At 38.9% G+C, this 21376-nt stretch overlaps 1 protein-coding gene across 5 annotated transcripts; it reads right to left on the bottom strand.

Moving 5' to 3' along the window:
* Positions 1-63: 63 nt before the first annotated feature.
* On the bottom strand, positions 64-20402 carry entpd5a (ectonucleoside triphosphate diphosphohydrolase 5a). 5 transcript variants are annotated; one of them, XM_056768035.1, is made up of 14 exons: positions 20237-20402; positions 7954-17615; positions 7167-7246; positions 6423-6566; positions 5854-5929; positions 5267-5302; positions 5089-5177; positions 4928-5007; positions 4776-4837; positions 4572-4673; positions 2939-3082; positions 2792-2848; positions 1667-1782; positions 64-1434 (listed from the first exon to the last, which is right to left on the bottom strand). In XM_056768035.1, the coding sequence occupies exons 2-14, from the start codon at positions 8234-8236 to the stop codon at positions 1351-1353; spliced, it is 1353 nt and encodes a 450-aa protein (XP_056624013.1). In that variant the 5' UTR covers positions 8237-17615; positions 20237-20402; the 3' UTR covers positions 64-1350. The 5 variants fall into 5 exon arrangements, with proteins under 5 accessions (XP_056624013.1, XP_056624014.1, XP_056624015.1 ...); XM_056768036.1 differs by having other exon boundaries at positions 7954-17612; XM_056768037.1 differs by having other exon boundaries at positions 7954-8721.
* Between the last annotated feature and the right edge of the window lie 974 nt (positions 20403-21376).

The raw sequence follows: 21376 nt of genomic DNA, 5'->3' as shown, positions 1-21376 counted from the left end.
ATGAGAATGATAAGAATCAACAAAGTTTATGTATTTCTTTTTTTATTATTCATACATGTACAGTATTACTTCATACACAACATTGAGTGACATTTGTTTGACAAGCATAGCCATATTTATAGCATTTGCTGCAGATAATAATACCCAAAAAGGCAAAAATAATAATTGTTCATATCAAACAAGTGTCTGTAAAGATGCAGACTCGCATTGATTACGCTTATAGCTGATATATACATTGGTAGTAAATACACATATTGTATCATGGTATACTGCTGCTGGTTTAAAGAAGTTCTAAAATTAACAAGCAACATTAATGCAACACTGCACTATTCTCTATATGGAGTAAAGTATCCATATGTAATAAATATTTGTACAATAATTCACAAAACACACTTAGCATGACATGACGCTAAATGAGCAAAGGCTTTTCCCTTCTCACACTGTTTTCCTAAATCATTCAGGGTATGTCCATACAACATTTACCACTTAAACATTGTGTTTCCAGAAGACCTTGTTCTAATGAGTCCAATGAGTAAATTTAGCATACAGTACCATAAACGTTTAACTTCAGGAAGTAGTCATTTGAGTTAGATTTCATCTAAATACTGACAGTACTTATAGTGTGCCTGTTTAATTGACGATGGCTGCAGTGCACTCATATCATTACTCGTACTGTATGCCATTCAGTATAATAAAAAAGCAACAAAAAATGTATAAAGCACCTATAGCATTTCGCCTAGAGAATGTCCACCTAAGATGTTCTCCAACTCCACAGCAGACCTTCTAAACCTCAAGACGCGCATTCATGATTTCATCAAATGAGCTGATAATATGATCCAATCCCTATTAAAGTGTAACGTGCTAGAATAAGGGCGCCAAAGACACAGTTGTCATCATAATTGATCATAACCCAACACAACACAGTACTACACTACTGTACAAGCATTACTACCTACAGATTACTGTAAAAGACAATAAAGCAATACTACTCAACACAATGCTTTTTACAAATATCCCAAACAACATAAATGAAGCATCCGGAACAGCTGTGAATGGTTGCTCTTAACATTGAAACCTCCAAAGTAGACAGACAGTGTCTCCGACGAGAGAGACGAGAGGAGAAACATGTGAACGTACAGTTGAAAGGGCAGGCTTCCCTGGGTGTCTTTACAAAAATATAGCGATCTCTTTGTGAACAGTTTTCTGGGGGTTTGGTTGCGGATGGTGGTACAGGGCTGCAGTGCATGTCTGAAACTCACTGAAGAGTTTAGGAAAAGAGGATGGGGTTGCTCGATCAGGTGAGATTTGGTCCTTGGTCCCCTTACTGCTGGTAGCCACAAGACTGCAGCCTTAATGGATGTTAAGGTTGCGGAAATAGTCAAAGGTAGCACCGAGCGCCCAGCTTGTCTCCACGTTATTGACCTTTTTAGCTAGCTGCAAAGACATGATTCATAGAAATGTCAGAACGTGGCCCAATTTGTGGTAACGTAATGTCAGTCCGCAAAAAAAGTAATCTTTATCTGCCAGAGGATGTTAGATTAGGGTCACAATTTACTTATTTACACAAAATATTGTAAACAGGTTTGACGCCTATTTTTGCCCCGTTGCCACAGTGTATTTTCAGTTAAACGTTTTCAGTATTTTATATTTATTATTTTGGACTCACCTGCAGAACAGTGCTATCCTTGAACCCGAATCCCTCCTTCAATAGGCAGGTGATGTAAGTCATGTCCATGCACAAGTAAGGGCTGATCGGACGGTATTTGGTCATCTTATTGCAGACTTAAAAAAAGTAAAAATGTGTTATTTTGTCACCCTGAAAGTATTGAAATAAAGATCAGGCATTAAAGTGCGATGCTCAAGCTACACTTTTAACTGAGAAGTCAAGGGTAGTGTCGCATGAGGCCCTGACTGTCGATTGTCAGGCGGCTTTTCGTCAGGGTCTGGGAAAAATTTTGTAAGACGTTGAGGCACCAGTACTGTGTTTGCTACAACCGTCTGGCACATCCTTGTGAAACACGTCTTCGCAATGTTTTGTTTTTCCTCAAGCTGACAAGCTGATTTGTGAAAGTTTGAGAAAATGTGGAAGGTGTGAAAGAACTATTTCACAGCCTTGGTCGTGCACATGTGTTGATTGTGCGCCAAGCCACGAGAGGGGAGGAACAGTGCCAAGTGTTCCCGCACAGGGTGTGACATTAAGGCCTGTCTGCCTTCGGTTAGATATCGGCATCAGGTGTTGTCTCAGGATCTGTGAAGAACGGGGTGCCCACAGGGCAGGTGCCATGGATGACTATTATGCCAGATGTGGTTTATCAAGGCCATGTGACAGTCTCAACGTACAAATGAAAGCCTTACATAAATTGCCAACCAATTCCCCCTAGTGATAAATCTTGTCCGTGGACATTTATTGCTTGACATGTTGTTCCAAATGAGCCAGATTTTGTGAATCAGTTTCAGGTGTTAAACTGGTGAATGTGTTGTCATTGTGCTGAGCAGCATGTGCTGAGCACAGTATGGCAGTGCATAACGTATTTCTCTATTCCAAGGGCATGGAAATGCTGAGATTGGAGGCTTGCAAAAGAAGATCAACACACACACAGGCAAAAGTATTTGTGTGGGAGAGGTGCAACCTGTGTTTATGTGGTGGCAAGGCTATCATTTTGTGAAGCCAGTGTGATTGTCGAGAGCCTCAAATGCAAATAAGCACCGAGGGTTTATGTTTGTGCAATGTGTGCGGCAGGACTTTGACCTGAATGTGCTTCGCAAGATGGGAGAACATCCAAAGTCTTACCTTCTTTGGCTCTCTTTTTGAAGTCCCTGACTTCCACAGTGCCACCGCGGTCTTTATCTAAACATTGAGACAGCATGCTCAATATTCATTCGAAAAACAATGACGTATAAAAGCTTTGAACCTTTTCCCGAATGTAACCCCACTCACCAATAAGACCAGAATCCACAGCTCTGTCGTAGTAATAGGAGAAGGCATAGAAGACGCTGCTTCCCTTCACCTCCAAGGGCTGGTGCACAATCCCTTTCACTACCCGCAAGACCTCTTGATAGCACAGCTTGTACCCTGCATAACCTGACAGTAAAGTTGACAATTTAGTTGAATCTGTTTGCTTTTGAGAAATTTTGGTAGCTCAAGTCAGCCTTGCACTATCAGTGCAAAAATTGTTTAGTTGATCCCAGTGAACGTAATGTATAAATGCATTTTAAGTTCCTTATCTAAAGCACCTGCCAAGTGCAATAGATGTAAAAGCATGTTTAGCTAAATTACTATTGGAAAAATGGTGGGTAAGGGACCGTGTTAAAAGTTCACGCATTATGCATTCTGGAACCTGCATTTTGATTAATAGCGACGGTTAAATATTATTTTATAACATCAGCCGCAACACGATGCTGTCGTTTTTTATGATAGCTAGAGGGCACTTATCTTCAAAACAATATGTCGTACTAAACTACTTGCACAAATGACTAACAAGGTTCTTTATCATGTAGGGAGGTCATTTTTTATTGTGCAGTATACATCAAATTGGATTGTGGGCAGTGTCAATGTGTGTGATGTCTGAGGCAACCCTAACCTAGTGCATGATATTCACGTAAATATAGATTTGGGAAACGGTTGGCCATTCACAAAACTAAACACCTGAGGAATCTTGAATGTAAAATGTGCGTTTCAGGAGACAGCCTTCTCACTACATAATGATGCCAATTTAAGGGATTGCCACAAACTTTTCAGGAAGAGGAAAACTCCAAAATAAGCAGCTTTAATACGGTCTGGGGTGAGCTAGCTGGCTTGTCAGGTCTACCAGTCAGAAGTCATATGGAGTACTTAACAAAGCCCCTCATAGCTATTCTGGACCACAGTGTGGTGTGCAGCCAAGATGAAGCCGCAAGCGAATTGCAGAAAGGAGCAGGCTAAATGCCAAGCATCTGACTAAACCGGTTTATTTTGGCAACATGTCTGGTAAGAAAACGTTGAATCATTTAATGAGGAACATACTATTTTCTCTCACCTTAAATATTTTGTTTGTTATGTTAGTATTTCTTCTGAGCTGAGAATGATGCTAAATAGGGGTAGGGGCGCAACTTAATGCATTTTGGTTTTGGCTCATTTAAAAATATTTAGTTAGATATAAGTAAGATTAATCATATTAATCATACTGTACACAACTCTGCTACAAATGAACACTTGTGCACTGAAGTGCAAATGTTATAATTATCCCCATGGGTGGGTTTAATTATATTTTAATAATATAATATAAGGCTGGATTTGACTCTCAACTTCGAAATCGAGAAAATTATATGAAGACATTAACTTTCACGGCACCAAAACTTTCCACGAAATCGCAGGAGACAGTCTATCCGTACAGTAACAGTTACGTCTAACCCTGCATTAGGTTTTGCCCCCCTGACCCCTAGACAGAACCCTAACACACCACTGGAACTTACACTTATTTTATATTATATTTTTCAGTATTAATATCATATATTATTTAACATTAATAAAATTCACATACATAGACCACAACTTTGATTTTTTCAGGAATGATTCATTGTAGTTAACTTACCATCTGGTATTCCACTGACTTTGTAGGTGTGATCACCAAAGGTCCATTCTTCACTAAATTTTTTAGGTAAACAAGAACTTCTAAAAACTTTCCAGTCAAGATCTGATGGTTAAGCATTGTGAAAGAAAACAACATGATATTAATAATCGTTATGCATTATTAAACATCCCGTTAAAAATAGAAATACATTTTTATGATGATTACCATCTGAACCAAGAGCACCAAGAGTTGCCAGTCGGGCTGCAAAGAGTCCATTTCCAAGATAACTAAATGACAAATGAGTGGAAAAGCATATTTTTTACCTAATCACAAACTGATAAAACTTTCAAAAAAAGTGTTTTGTCAGCTTTTCTGACCTGTGGGTGTACAGCTCGTAAGTTGCGTTGAACAGGTCAAATTTGGCAATGTAGTCTGGAGGAGCATTCAACACTGTTTTCTGTGAAAGAAAGGAGAACAGTGTTAAACTTTGAAATATGTCCAGTAGTATGTCAACATTGGGTTTGTTTTAATATTGTACCTTTAATTTAGGAAGGAAGGTCATCTGTGTTGAACCTCCCCCTAAATCCAGGATCCCAACAGTTCTTTTTGTTTTAGCATACAAATGACCTAAAAATCAAAAGAGTCAGTATTTAGGTACTGTCAGGCGAAGGGGTATCAATTTATCATTATTGCGTATTCATTATCATATATTTTACCTGTCAGGAAGTTTACTGTAACCCATGCCAAGACCCCTGCAGAAGAGAGAATCTATTGAACTTTTATGTATCAACACACCACAATATTTCAGCAACAAGCATCAATTTGACAAAGGACATTATTAAAAATTTAAGCATTTGTTGCTCCAGTGATCCCAGTGAAAGAATATACTATTTCTATATGCTCTGCAGGTTTCTTCGTTAAAAAGAAATTTGTCTTGTCATAAAAAATATATGGGGGTCATCAAGGACCAGCCCAGGTAATTGCACATGTCTGAGATGTAAAATTAGTCACACCTCATAAACCGACGGCATCCTTGTCCTGTATTGAGATTGACTTTGCATGAAAGTGCATGTGAATTTAAATTAAAAGTGTGGATTATTTTATATTGAGTGTGGGAGGCTTCCAGACGAGGATTAATCTAGACAGCTATATTAAAGGCTCAGGCCACTATCACAATAACAGACACATAGGAAAAGAGAGGTAGCGTAAAGTGCATTGCCATTTTACTTAACATTTGGACTTCATTAGCGTTTGTGTAAAATAAAGAGATATTTTGTAAATAATAAGAAGAATGTTATAGTACCTTCATTGGCTCCATTCATGATGGAGACACTGTTGTTTGGCACAAAGAAGGGAGAGTCATCAAAAACTTCTTTCACCTATGGAAGTAAACCAGACATTGAATAAGGACGCCGTCTCTACAGTGAGAATAATGTAATATATTTTAAAAGTTCATGACTCGTGTGTTCCTCTGTAATATAGACTATAAAAGAAGAAAAACAAAATAAACCATTTGGTTGTTACAACATGAAAAATCAAGCCGACTGCTTTTTTTCATCTGGAGTCAACGGGAAGTGCACTGAATCAATCTTGGGCGAATTTGTCTAAAACCAAGCCAGCTGGAAACCACAAGTGTGGCCGGTGTGGTGGCGTGGAATATGATCATTCAAAAGCCATTTAGTTCCCTGAGGCTCCAGACAGCCTCAGAACAGCTGCTTTTGCACTGTATTGGTTTGTCTTCTCACTAGCTTCCTGTCTTTCTTTCTCTCTGTCTTGCACACAATGTGGTTTGTTTCGCTTTGGGATGGTTGGTGTATCTACCAACTTGTCTGAGAAAGAAAGCAAGGAAGTGAGAAAGGGAGGAATCCTTACCTCATCCAACAGGACTTTGGCTTTTTCTGGAGTCAACATGCGCAAGCCGGCAGTGGCTCTCAGAACCACAGGTGTCTGTATCCATAACTCTTTAGGAATTGTCTTCTTTGCCACCTTCAGCAGTTGCCTAATAGTTTCACCACCCTGCCAAGGAGATTATAAAAACTTTATAAAGCACAATTCTTCAATTACAATTCTTCAACTAGGATAGGAAAACTGTATAAGCCAGTTATTCTTAACCTGGGGGCAGATTTTGTGTCAATTTATGAAATACACATTTTATGATATCAATCTTCAGAAAAATAAGACCACCAACCAAATTTATAATTTATGGTCCAGTATTGTATAACTGAATATGTTTTTCGTTGAATTAGAATTGTAAGTTTAAGGTTATTAGTTTTTATTTGGGGGGTGCACTTTAAAAAAAGGGGGCCTTAAAACGAAAATGTTTAAGAACCACTGGTTTAAGCAGTTTTAAAGTGCATCAAAATAAATAAATACATAAATATGGTCAAAGCTAAATTACTGTAATGAATGATTGCAAAGTCTGGATTCAAATTCCATATTGCTGAGTATAGTATTTATGGTGTTCTTAATCATATTGTGGGGGGAAATATTGAAAAAATTATATGCTTCCTCTGTCTGTATGTTAAGACGATACTGTGGTGGAAACAGTCAAAGCCATTAGAGTTTAATAGAACTAGCATGTTCCTTCATGATGTTATGAGAAAGCTAGCGGCTCACCACATCAGGCTTTTCCGCATATTGTGACAGTCCAGGCTTTACGGCATTATACATCTCATGGTCCAGTACTGGGAGCTCAGCTGTGGGACAGAGAGAATACCAGAAATGTCAGTGGACAATTGAAGACATCTGCCTTCAGAAGGTGCACATTAGCAGTGATGTAGGCAGCTTAACTCCAGAGTTTATTGTGCATGAGCAAAGACATTTGGTTATTGTATGTTTACCACAAATGGCGACCACCAAGATTTTTCCAGACAGTCAAATTAAGCGTTCCTGCAGACCAAAAGTTTACCTCATCAGGAGTAATGCCACGTCTCCATTTGATGGGTATGTATAACCGATTACAGTATTATCGGCCCAAACCCATAATTTTTAACAGATTGCTTAAGGTTGCAATTTTATTAAATGCAATTTACTCTCCGTCTCTCTTTCCTTTCTCCCACCCCTGTGTTTCTGTTTGCCTCACACCATGCAGCGAATGAGCCCAAGTCAAACACAGGCACTGTAAGCAATGGTACTTTGAGCTACAGTCTTAGTTAGGATGGAGTGAGAGAGCGAGAGAGAGAGTTAGAGAGGGCAGCCGTTCACAGAGTCTACAAGGAGGGACTCTTCAAGATCATTCTGAGTTCATAGTGTAGGCTAAGCTGAAGCATGAATGTGACTCAGGACTAAAAGAGCTACCGATCTGGAATGGAAATATGCAAATCCTAGCTATGAGAAAAGCAAATATCTAGACTTGCACAAGTGCAAAAAAAGGGGCACAAGGAAAGAACTTGCTGAGACTTACCTGGGTCTTTTTGAATGAACCTGTACACATGGATGCGAGTCCCAGAGCTGCCAGCATCGAACATGATCCCATAAAAGGTGCGACTTAAGTTGATCCGCGGGGACACCACTGGCTTTGCCACCACCGGAACTTCTGGAGGAAGCTGATTGTCCATGTTGACATGGTGATTGTGCGCACGGAAGCGGTTGTACATATGGTGGTTGTAATATGTCGCCTCTGCCAGGAAGTACCCGGTGAAAAGCCACATGGAGACCACCGTCAAGAGCAACATCTGTTGAGCCATGGTTTCTTTCTCCCACACCGGCACTGCAAACAGCTAAAGGCTTGACTGGTGGTTTCCCTAAAAAAATTCAAGACTTTTTATGAAGGAGGATGTGTTCGCTGGTTTGCCCGGTCTTGTTGAAAGTCTTGAGGCTTTCCAGAGGCAGTGAAGGTGCACAGACAAGAGGATGAAGAAGGGAAGAGAGAAGGTGCAGAGAGCCAGAGGGTTAGCACAGAGACACACTCGGGACTGGTTGGTCATCTGTTTACAGTATATAAAGACATAAGTGCTTGGCAGGGGGCCATGCCAAACAGCAGCGTCCACCAATCCCGAGCCTCGCCATCGCAAGCCCTCTGAAATCCATCCTCCAGCATCCCCTCCCCTTACTTATGAAATGGACACGGAATACCTGCTAAGCAGTGCATTTCTTTCCCATCAATTTAAGACGCTTTAACTGGCACTTACCCCCTCGTACCCTCCTCATCATCTGAACTGCAACTGAAAGTCTTCAAAAAAACAAAAGCGAGTATATATTAAGACTTCAAAACCAGCTGGATTGCTAAGAGTACATGCATTGGGTTAAAAATACACTTTACGAGTGTACTTAATTAAAACTTGCAGCGTTTCTTTCTACTTACAGGCTGTTTTGTTACTTTACCGCTCTTTTCTTTCTTCTAACAAGCATTTAAACCTACTCATGCAGGATTATAGTTGCTGCAAGACAGCTTCCTTTCCAACAATAGTAGTGATATCATGAACTGGCTTGCAAAAAATCTTAAATGACCGTTTAAGTGGCTTCTTGAGATTCTGCATTACACAACGACAGCTGAGTAATTTTGTCTCGTAACTAAAATACTAAAATAGTGCTTTTCCTCCTTTGTTCGTTTTAAAAGAGGTGTAAAGAGATGTAGACATTATCTAATTTATAGTGGGACTTTGCGGCAAGGATATAAAATCCCATTATAATAAAAACTTAAGAGCAGCCGATGAAGACTAGTTGTTTTTGCATCTGTCGCCAGATATTTTGGCACGACTGATTGTAAACCTTGGTGTCCGTGTACTTTTGGTGCCCACAGAGTAGTGGAAGATCCTGTACCCAGGACACAGGGTCAAACTTTCAGACTCAAACCACTCCGCGGTGCTTAAAAGTAAATTTACAACTAAATTAGCTAGTGAATAGTTAAAAATGTCTCTAAAATGAAGCATTTGCAGAAGGCTTGTGCAGGATTGTCCTCCAGTTTGACAAAGCAGAGAACTATTGTGATAAAAAAGGTGGGAGTTTTGCTAAGCAGTGCCGGTCTTTGGCTCGCATGCAATTACTTTATTGGTTCTGAGAGATGTAAAAACACGTAGGTGTTTGCAGGCGTACACTATTGAAGACCTCATGTGAACTAAACTGTAGAGTTTAGAGAGGGATTTCTCTGCTCTGTGAACCTTGGACACGCAACCAGCACTGCTGAAATTGTTTTGTGTAACTCTCAAGAATCCAGTCCTGACAGCGGGGAGCAATCCTATGACATGTCTTTTTCTCTCTCACTTGCTACTAATGAAAGTGGTTCACCACACATCGGGTTAAGAATGACTCTCTCTGCCACTGCCGATGAGATCCAGCTGAGGGACGGGGAACAGCAGAAATAAGGGGCACAGTATGTGATTTTGGAGCAAAAGGGGGAGAGGAGCGGCACAGAGTGGACAGAGGGAGGGGGCCAGGGTGGAGTTTGGCAGTGCGTGTGCTCCCATCATGCCATTCCAGTCCCCGGACAGTCGGCTGAGCAAAGCAACAGTTCCAACGTTGTAATTTAGAACTAAAAATATTACACTTTCTTTCCTCTTTTTTGTGTTTTTTCAAACTGCGGTACCCCATTATGGCCTTTTCTCCAGTGCCAAGCATGCATGTGCAGGCCCTCACATTGACTTCTGACAATTTAAAAGAACACTTTCAGATACCAAAGCAACAGTATAGTGCACCATGAGCTAGTTTAACATGTGCTTAGGTATAACAGAAAAGAATACTCACACAACCGGTTTGCAAACTTCATACGGATTCTTGATTTGCAGTAATCTGCACAATACGGTTTGTTTTACATCTACAGTTCAATGCATTCTCAGTTGTTGTCGTTTTCATCCCATCCTTTTTATCCATCCAGTAGTTATAATTATGTTCACACACAGCTAAAGACAATTACTGACAAGGCAGACTGTACATCCCTGGGATTATTACAAAACTCCATAAACAATATTTATGGCATAACGAAGACAATTACAGTACACTGTTTAACTGTTGCAATAAAAAATGACCTGCGAGTCAAAGCCTGTCACATTCAAAAACGTTTGTGCAATGTGAACTATACCAAGTTTTGCAACAGTAATAATTTGTTGCCAGCTTGTTAAAATGTGCAATGCACACAATACAGCAGAAACAACCTTAGAAAACAATAGACTGCTCTGCCAGTGCATAAAACACAATTATGACAAGAAAATTGTGAGGTTTGACCGTGCTAGGATGAACTCAAATTAAATTTGGTAATTCATTTCTTCAAAAACAAATACAATGTGCATCGCTTCTCATGTGACTATTTTCATTTCTATTTTGAAAACAAAGGAATGAAATTCACCATCTGTTTATGTTTGCGGTAAATAATGAAGTTTATTTTTACAGCACTGCAGGAAAATAAAGGCCTATGAAGTCTGAAAATGTATACATTCGAAAATGTATTTACAGCAAATAATACAGAATCTACTTGAATAACACCACTTTTCAGATACTGTGGCAGTCACGAAATAATAATACAGATTTTTAAAATAAAAATCAGTATACAAACTAAACACATTATGTTGTTCCATTATGCCACCCTAAAAGTATGACCCCCATGCTTTGTAAACTAGTCTTACATTGCGGCCTCAGAAATGCCATTTTTGTGGGTGTCCTGCCCAAGAACTCCTATTGAAATAACCAAAACCTTGCAATTACAGTTTTGATGATAATGACAGCTTGAAAATGTTCACAGTTATATGTATATGGTGGGGGAGGGGGGTTGATGTCTGCTTTTATCTCTGTCATAGTAATTAGCTTTAAATTTAGTTGCCTAACGGCATACATCAACCTAAAGCCAAGAGCCGCTACAGGGATACAGTAGCTACACCCTGACATTTTGACATATGTTCCTTTGGCTTTTCCTGTCTGTGGAATGTTTAATGGATACACTCCAGTTAAACTCTAACTGGAGAAATGAAAAACTCTACAGAAATGACCGGCTGGGAAGCCGGCAGCTGACTTGAGTACAAGGCATGCGATGTGAGGGTGGTGCTTCTGGATGGATTCAAAACTGTTCTGAGCTAAGTTTGCATTGTTTTTAGAGGGTTGGCCTCTGAGAATCTGCTAAATCAACTGCAGTTTAAATTTTGCGGCTAGTCCACATCTTATGTTATGCTAGTTTATAGCTCAAATTTGTTTGGTGGCTGAATGACCTGTCAATCATTGCCGAAGTTCTGTTCAGAAAGCCTGGAAATGAATCCCATCTGCTTACATAACCCTGTGCACCCTCGGTTACTGTTCACCCCACATTTCTTTTGTGTCTGAAGGTTGCGCTCTGGTTTACAAACAACAAAGACTTTTTATGCATGAATTCAGAGTCCAAAATTAACTTTTTACCACACCTGCCATTGGCGGGTGGATAAGGAAAATTAGCTTACCGTAAACATATCTTCCCAGCCATGAACTGTATTTTACATTTTTATACAATGACACAGGGATTATTGCGCTGTTATGTAACTGCATATTAGTGCATTGTGATACTTACGAGATATGTATAAAGACTCAATCTCTGACTCCGTAAAATTGCAACTGTCACAAAAATGCAAACGCATTTTGATTTTGTTTCAGAATATATTCCAGTTTATGATTTTAGGAATATGGCATTATGGAGAAGTTTACACTAAAGTGAAAGTTGTTGCACGAGGGTTAGATGTTTTCTTTACTAGAGGTTTGTACTATGTCTTTGATTGAAATAGTGTACAAAAGTGTCTTCCTTTTAGAAATCTCTTTTTTAAAACGTTTTGTTAATATATCTTGAATTACAAAAATCTGTGTTTAACATTCAACGTACAGTAGGCCTACATTTACACTATGACACCCATTATATCAATACAATCTTTTTATAAATTCAGCCATTCAAACATGAAAGGTTTTTTACGTACATGAAGTCCTAAATAGTAACATAACATCACACCATTTGCCTTTTTGTTTAAAGGGTTTAAAATGTGCTCTTCAGTCAACAGCTGTTTTCCATTTAACAGCCCTGACTTCATACTGGTAAAAAAACGTCCCAATAAGTGTTGAGCAGACTAAAAAAGAGGTTTGGTCTGGACAACCTTGAAACGTCCTTTTTTAGACACTCGTAGAAATGTCACATTTCCAAATGTAGCAAAATCCTGGAAATTGTATTGTTGTGGTGGACTCAGATGTCATTTCAAGGCCCACCCTCCTTGGCCTTCGCGTTATATGATAAAACACTTTGTCTTGAGAAAGGGCTTAGCTAATGGAAACAAGTTGAACGTGAGTGTCTGCTTTTGTTCTTTTTTTACTGGAGAAGTGGTCTGACATGTGACTTAAAGCAGGGTGAAATTCAGTCATCCAAATTGTTATTTCATCAAGGCTTTTCCAACTCTATCCCTTTTGACCGGACCATTTTTTGACATCAATTAAAAAAGGCATAGGGGAAAAAAGAAAAAAAACTTGTAATTGACCTTTAAAGTAAAGATTCGTCTTCTAATTCAGTTTGACAGTTTGGTCAAAACCAAAGGACATTTGAAGCTATAATTAAATGTGTATCAACATTCTGGACCACAAGAATCATTTTTCACTCTATAGGCCACTTGATTGTGTTATACTTTTATTTGTGTTTTCATTTTTTATCCATTTGGCATAAAACTGCATGTTTTCATTCTCTGTTCAGATGCCCATTTAAACAAATTGATGTTCTAGTGTGATTTTGTAACGCAAACATTTATTCAAGAAAAACAAAACATTAAAGTTATGTTTATCTAGTTGTCAACACAAGAGACAGAAGGTCAAGCAACTATTTTACAACAATTGGAACACAGATATTTTTCTACTGGACAACCATGCATTCTGCGCCCTGGTTCACAAGAAAAGTCCGTAAATCAAACTTTGTACTTCTCATCCCAGTAAAGCGTGGTTGTGGTCCTGGTTTTGCAGAATTACACAGTGTTCCCGAACCTTCCTCTATTCCTCTATTCCAGGTTCTGAAAAAGCCACTTGTTTTAGCACTTCATATTTCTTAAAAATATAACATTATTTATTACATTGAAAATGTGTTGTTCAACACATTACTGCAGAATGATAACTAAAGCAAAAGTGTCATAAGACTGCCAGATAGCAATAAACATGCAGTAATAGAGTGCCGGAGGATGACATATTTTTGTATGCCCACTGAGAAGTTAGCACCACACTGGTTCTTTCGATCAAAGGCCTATGGATTTCTTCAATAGACTTTTGAAATATTGCAATAAATAAGCTCTGTGAGCAACAAATGTTTATTCACAAACACGTTATGTCTATCAAGATCATCTTTACAAGTAAGCCCAAGGAAACCTAAATACAATCATCAGAAGTAATATGAGGCTATAAACAGACTACGCACAGTTACTCGACAACATCACAACCACAAAGCCTCCGACAATTCTTCCAAACTTTATTAAACACATGTTCCATGATAATACAAATAACTACTCTGTGAATGAATTTTCTTCCACGTTTAACGTCCCCGACAATTTCTGTAGTCGCATTTAGCAACTGCCATTTTAAAACACTTAAAAGCTGTAAAATTATAAGCGGGTTATAACAGGTGTGTTTTATGTCGTAGAATATATACATATTCTTACAACAACATCTACGACATACCAACCTGATCTCACAGGAATTCGTAACAATTTTACGAGGCTAATTTGCATGAATTCATTTGTTCGGAGTCCTTCAAAAATGTACAATACTAGAAAAAGTTATATTGAATATTGCTATTGAATATATCCACCATCACTGGTGCAAAAGCAAATCATACTAAAATTAGATCATACATATTAGCCAAAATTAGACACCTCATAAAATATTTATGATTTTGCCTTGATATTCTGTGGACCTGCTGTGATTTATCAAAAAAATCGTACAAAAAATGCAGCAGTTCATCCGCTGAGTGAAGGGCAAACTGAGAGAGCAGTCAAAAGAAATATCTAAAATTACGTTATCATAAATCAACACAACAGTAACTCTGTGATTTGTTAAACATTTGTGACAGTAATAAACAGGTCCTCTTTAAAATAAAAAAGCTAGTTGAGCAGCTGTTGCATAGATATAAAGCATAACCTTTCTTTCAGTCAGCACGAAAAACAGTTTTTTGAAAGAACTGTAAAAAAATGTTCTTACATAAAGAAGTCGAGAAATAGAAGTTTGCCCAGCCAACACATTACAACCCATCCCACTGTTCTACCCTCATTTCAATTACAGGCTTATTTTACATTTCAAACTGCACTGTCACACAGTAAATGAAAATAACCTGTTAAAAAAACAACACGAGGTTATTATCTTGACCATTCTATATTTTTCCTCTCGGAGACTGTATACATCACCTAAGCCAATGATTACATCTTCACCAGAGGAGATTGTTCTCCAAACACAGTGTGGGTTGTACTGGCATGTGCTTGGATGTCTGTGTAAATGAGGATGAATGTAAGAGTCTGCGCTATTGTGTTTATCTTCTCAAAGCCATGGTAAGAACCATGTTCCTTTAGCGGTATTAGTTTCCCAAATGCATATCAGCAAAAGACCTAGCATCTAGCTCATTAATGTGGCAATAGCCAGGAAAGCCTTTTGCCGGTAAAATTGGGGTATTTCAGAGGGTTTCCACGGGGCAATCCTTCACCTGCTTGCCCAAACCTAGCACTTGAGGTTAGCCTAATTCAATTAGATGACTCAGATTTAAATGGAGCCAAGGCCAGCCCGATGCCTCAGGATCGTATGCTGGTGGAATGCAAAGGCAATTTGCGGGAGCTTTATACTGACTGTGCATCATCTGCTCTCCCCTTTGACACTTTTTAAATCACCCCTCAGTGCTCCAGGTCTATATCCCCTCCCGTCATCTACAGTCTGAAATTGAGCAATGCCTGTTTGTTCCATCACAGAATGGCACCAAATCGCTTGCAAATACTTCTAGTCATTTGTTTTCCCTGTGGTGGAATGAACTCCCAGCCTGTGCCCGAACTGCAGCATCCTTAAACAAAAAAAAAACTCAGAACATACCTGTTCCGCATTTATATGACTAACCAATAACTGTCTATGTCCTGTGTCTAAAAACAATTGTGTTGTTCATTCTCTCCTTTGCTTACTGTAGGTTTAATCCTCCTAGTAGCATGGCCTTATAAACTAACAGTACTGTTTATGGTGTTGATATGGTGGTGTCAAAATGTAATATGCATTAACAACAAGTCGCAGCGTCTGCCAAATGCATAAATGTAAATGTTGTAAGTGTCTTTCTCATTCATCTTCAAAATTGATTACTTTTCTTCATCTCTCAAATAGGCACAAAGAAAGGTATTTGGAATAATGTTAGCAACTGAGATTTCTGGGGCAGCAATGACTACCATAAAAGTGATTGTCAAAGGTGCCCAAAGTCAAACTGTCAAAACTGTCAAAGACCAGTTTGCTTTCCCCAAATTCTTCAAAATATTTAATTTTGTGTTCAACCGAACGAAAAAAATACAATAATTATTTCTACATGATAGTCAATGGTGCCACAGAAATCTCAGTTACTAACATTCTTCTACGTGGTAAAAAATCCAACAATGAACAAAAACAAATCAAGTTTCTCGACCAAAGATTCTTTTGTTTATTGGACTTAGATATTTAAGTTTTTGTCCAAAATGTGGCAAAAAGTTTGCCCAATTTAACAAACTGTATAATCTGAACAAACAGAACATTCCTAGCATGCACTGCGACATGTTCAATCCGTTTTTTACCCAGTTCCTAAAAATAGTACCCTTCTAGAGTTTGCAGACATTTTTAACTCTGTTGATGTTGAAAATATTAGTTGCTTGATGTATATAGATTTGATTTTAAATGATTTATTTAATGTTCACCATGATCAAGGTTTGTGTTCAGTTTTGACGGGTAAGTGCATAACATAATTCTGCCTCCACTAAAAAAGTCTTCAACACAACTGTTTGACCAGTGTTCTGTTTTGAAGTGTTTATGAAAGTGAAAGTGACCTATTTGTCAGGTATGGTGACCCATACCCGAAATGTGACCTCTGCTTTTAACCCATCCAGTGTCTAGTGAACACACGCACAGCAAGTGGTGAACATACGTACACCCGGAGCAGTGGGCAGCTATCACGATTAACCCACGATTTCCCAGTAATCCGTTGTAATAAAATAATAAAAGGTAGATAAATGAAAACTCAACCTTCTGTGTTGGGTGGATTTAAAGTCATAGTTGAGAGAATGTAGAATGTGTTGGATCAATAATTTTTTTCTTTTCGTAGTTACTCAGTAAATTTAGTTCACATCAGCTGCTTGGAAAAAGCTAGGGGGAATTAGTACAAAGTTTTTGTTACAGGCTTAACAATGTTTACAGTGTAAATATCTTTACGTTGACGTTGAGTAAATTATGAGAGAATTTAAATTTTTGAATGAAATATCCCTTTAACATTCTGGTCAAAAAGCCTTTGAAAATGCTGCCAAAACTTTCCACAAGCTATTTTATGATTCATTTATCACATATATAAGAGGTTGGGACCAAAGAGTCATACTGTCATGAGCAAACCAGTAAATATACATTTTTCCATTTTCTTTTCACCAAAATAGGAACTATCACTGCCTGGAAGTACAGGCTGTGCTGTATGAATGATAATATCTCAATGATCTTAGTTTGGAAGCTCAAATTCCAAACCACATTCCTCTCATTTGTAAATTGGGTTTTATTTAACCGGCACTTTCCTGGTGTCCCCATAAATGTATATTGGAACGCAATTAAAACAATTTCCAAAATAAAGTTTATTTTGAATAGTCTACCAAACAATAGGATGCCCTGTTGATGCCAAATATAAATGTGCTGGGAATACAGAAAACCTGCTAGCAGAGGCCCGAAAATGACCTTCACTCAGAACGTTGCTGATCTTTGGAGGCAGCAGGTATGGTGTTTCCCTCCCATGGTATTTATTTACACTGTTCTGTGTATTTGTTTTGCCTGTGGTGGCGCGTTCCCTTCACCTCCACAGTAGGAGGCAGTCTCCCGTCTCACTGCGGCCTGGCACTCAGCAATCTTTCCGATGCTCTCGCCCTCTAGGCCGGCAGTTCCTCTAATCCCTTTGTTGCCCTTGGACCACTGCTGGAAAATGCAAATGTGGGAAACCGTAACTGTAGACACACTGGTACTGGACACACTCTTCGATCTAAGATATGATCTCAGATCCTCCAACCGCACACAAACCGAAAAGTTATCCTAATCTCGTTTCCAGATCTTGCAATAGCCCAGATATCCTGCTGCTGATTTTTATTTTCTTGATCTTTTTACAGCATGCCTGGTGCATTATGTAGTAAAATCCAACCGTAACAGACTAACTGCTTGCTCTTTAGCAAATGCTTTTCTAAGCACAATGGAGAGTCTATAATCTCCCCCCAAAAAGGGGAATAGAAGGTGGGCTCTACTGACCACTCAGAACATCCTAACTTATTCATAGAGACGTGCTCTATTCCAAACAAATCTGAACACCCTAGCAACTGCATAGCAGCACGACGCCAATCACACTGATGACCCTAACATCACAGCCCAGAATATTGTACATATTTTTTTGACAATTCAATTGATTAAGCAAATATTCAAATATTTATTAGCGGTTATTACACCAGATTTCAAATGTCTAAGCTGTGCTGTGTAGTAAAAAAACTCATTTTATGGTGAAGTGATATTCACAAACAGATTGCTTTATACAGTCATTTACATACATGTCCAGATTTTCTGCATTTTATGCCCATCATCATCATTATTTGGCACCAGTTGGAACATTCCTCTTTCATGATGTATACCAGCTCAGCATTGGAATCAACAAAACACATTTTGTAAGGATGACCTTTTTGTGTGAGAAGTTACCCTCTGCAAATGCTTTCTACTGGGATGTTCTTGTAGTTCCAAAAGCGACCCATTTTTCCAGTGTAAATATGGGGGCGGTGTGAAGCATCTGTTAGCTTTGAAAACCCAATTAGCTGCGTAGAGGTGTTGAAGTGAGTGGAAACAAGGAAGGTGAAAATAGGGCCTTACTGGCTTTAGTGCCGTACCCCCTGCAATGTAATTTTGGTTTAACATGGCAACTTTTCGATTAATGGACAAAAACTGTAGCTTATAATGTTAAGAATTGAGATAGATGATCCCAGGGCTGGGTCTAGGGGGGGCAGTGCCCCTCCAGATTTTTCTTGGGCCCCTCCTAAACCAGCTGACAATTCTAGTAATCATTTTTTTTTTATTATTTAATAATTTCTAAATTATTTTGTATTTTATTTAATAAACTTAATAAATACGGTAATATCTATTAAATATTGATCAGTCAATTTAATTACAGAGAAATGTAAAAATGATGGATGCAATGAACAGCAATGATTATATATGTGCCCAACCAGAATATGTCATTGCCCCCACAGTCAAGCCAGCCTAGTACCAGGCCTGCAGGTGGTAATAATGAATGTAAAATGCATTTACACTAATACATTTATAATGAAAACCAAGCAGGCATCTAAGAATGTTTAAAAGCAGAAATTTGAAGAATCTTTTTTCCTTCAAAATAAAAACGTTCATTTTTGGTAAAGTGTCCTGTTGCGGTAGGTCTACTTTTCTACATAGAAGGACCTTGTGGTGCATGGGAGTTTGCTGAACTATAGATTGTCACGTTTCCCTCAGTAGGCACCAAGTTTGCGTTTTAAACATGACGTTTAGAGTTTTAGGATTTGATCCAATTTTGCACATGAGCGATAAGATATTCTATCACACCAAATACGCATTAACTTTTAAAACTGTGTCTTTTTTATATGCTGTGCTGCCAGTTTGCCTGACCTACATGGTGTTCTACTGTAAATGCATGTTCTGTTTGTTTTTACAAACTGAGGGACACAATTATTGTCTTTGGTGATCCACAGCCAACCATAAAGGGTGTACCTAGTCATTTAGTTGTAAATAACCTGCAATATACATTTAGGATAAATGTTTAAAAACTGGGAACATTTAGGAATAACTCTTACATTTAAAAACATGGAGTTACAGTACATGGAGCTGAAACAGGTAGATCCTACACCCTGTTGGGACTGCGTTTTTCTTCAGCCACATAAGAAACCAGCTTATCCCTTGTCTTTGCCAACTATCCCAATAAAACCAGGGTGGCAGTCATCCAGGTTTAGACACCATGCAAATTACAATGCATTATGAAGATCTTAGACTGGGAGCTTAGTAGGCAGAAGATTCTAGCAGTAACAGGAAGATCCTGGTTCGCATCTCTGTTCTGGTTTGCCAAAATGAGTCCCATTTCCCAAAAAGGATCCCAGAGGACTCAAACTACATACATAACGCAGACATTAGGATCCATGTGAACTCAAATCTCAGTGGTTTACCAAACCTGTCAGGTTCCTGGTCGCAATCCTGCATATACAGTGCTTAACCCATTCATGCATAGAAGTCACTATACTGGACACTGTACACATCTCAAAAAGCCACTTATATATGTATAGGTTTTAATCACAGTTTCAAATGTCAACTGAAGTGGAAAAAAAATCTTGTTTTTCATGCCCTAAAGCAAGAAAAAAAGGAAAACTAATCCTGTTATCATTGTTGTGATAAGAAGTTTGGTTGTACATTGTGTGTGTTGAGGTCAGTAAAAGTTGCTTTCTATGGCACCCACTGGTCTACTGTCCGTTCCTTAACAAGATTAATATAATACCATAACATAGTGTTAGAAGTAGATGTACCTTTCACAAATGTCGGCCACACCGTATCAATCGTTGGGAGTCTTTCCGAGCGAGGTATCGAGAGAGAGAGACAGGAACCCCATGAAAAATAAGAAAAGCAGCAGAAAACAGTCCCGATGCCGAATGATAGAAAGGGAAACATTTAAAATGGATACGCTGTTCTCCATAAGCCCATCCGAGAACTTTGACTTTAATGATTTTGGCAGTTGGCCAAATTGGATTTGCAGATTCCAGCGATTCCTCATAGCTGCGGGTCTCAGTGACTTGCTTATTTACACAATGGGTGATAAAGCGGATGATAAACGGAGTACTCTGCCTCTGACAGACGAAGACAGAAAGAACTCCAGTGAGGTCAAGGATGCTTTTGAGAAACATTTTGTTTTCAATGAGAGGGCTAACTTCTCAAAAGTTCCCAAGAGCCCGGTGAAACAGCCGAAGCATTCATTACTGCAGTTTACAAACTAGCAGAGATAGTCAGTACGGAATTCTTCAGGAGGAATTGATAAGAGACTAGTCTTTGGAATACGTGATCATGGACTGTCAGAGAGAATGGCTGAATGGTGCTCCTGTAAGGTCATTGTATCTAAACCAAATGACAAAGTCCATATCTTTGGGGATCTTTCACAGTTGTGTTTGCAGAGAGAGACACATCCTCCCTGCCGTGAATGAAATGCTGGCTAAACTGGCAGGTGTACCAGTTTTCTCCAAACAGAGTGCTACTGCTGGATTTTGACAGGTCCCATTATACAGAGACATAGCTCCATTTACTACCTTTATTAAACATTTTGGTAGATATTGCTTTCATCACCTACCATTTGGCATTTCATCTGCACCAGAGCACTTACAGAAGTGCTTAACACAGGTGCTGAAGGGAACGTTGTGTAATGCGGTTGACCCTTTATTTCACAGAGCATGACTCCAGCAGAGAAGCGGTAAACCCAAATCAAGAAGGAGGCTCTTGGAATCCCCTGGGCCTGTGAAAGGTTTCAAACTTACCTCCTTGGACTACATTTTGTGATCAGAACCGATCATAAGCCGTTGGTCAGTTTGCTAGGTTCAAGACCACTTGACGACCTGCCCCAGCTTATTCCGAGATTTTGCTTACGGCCTCTGCGTTTATCTTACCTTGGAATCGGCGAG

This window comes from Triplophysa dalaica, chromosome 15, assembly GCF_015846415.1.
Source record: "Triplophysa dalaica isolate WHDGS20190420 chromosome 15, ASM1584641v1, whole genome shotgun sequence".
Lineage (NCBI taxonomy): Eukaryota > Metazoa > Chordata > Actinopteri > Cypriniformes > Nemacheilidae > Triplophysa > Triplophysa dalaica.
Note: the sequence above shows the minus strand (reverse complement) of the source record. Positions and strands in the feature narration are given on the sequence as shown.

Bases quoted from the DNA above. Each gene is read 5' to 3' on its own strand.
- entpd5a (XM_056768035.1), bottom strand. From the start codon at position 8,236: ATGGCTCAACAGATGTTGCTCTTGACGGTGGTCTCCATGTGGCTTTTC. The intron at 5,930-6,422 runs GTAAGGATTCCT...TTACTTCCATAG, and splicing joins CCAAAGTCCTGTTGGATGAG to GTGAAAGAAGTTTTTGATGA. The intron at 1,435-1,666 runs GTGAGTCCAAAA...ATGTCTTTGCAG, and splicing joins AGGATAGCACTGTTCTGCAG to CTAGCTAAAAAGGTCAATAA.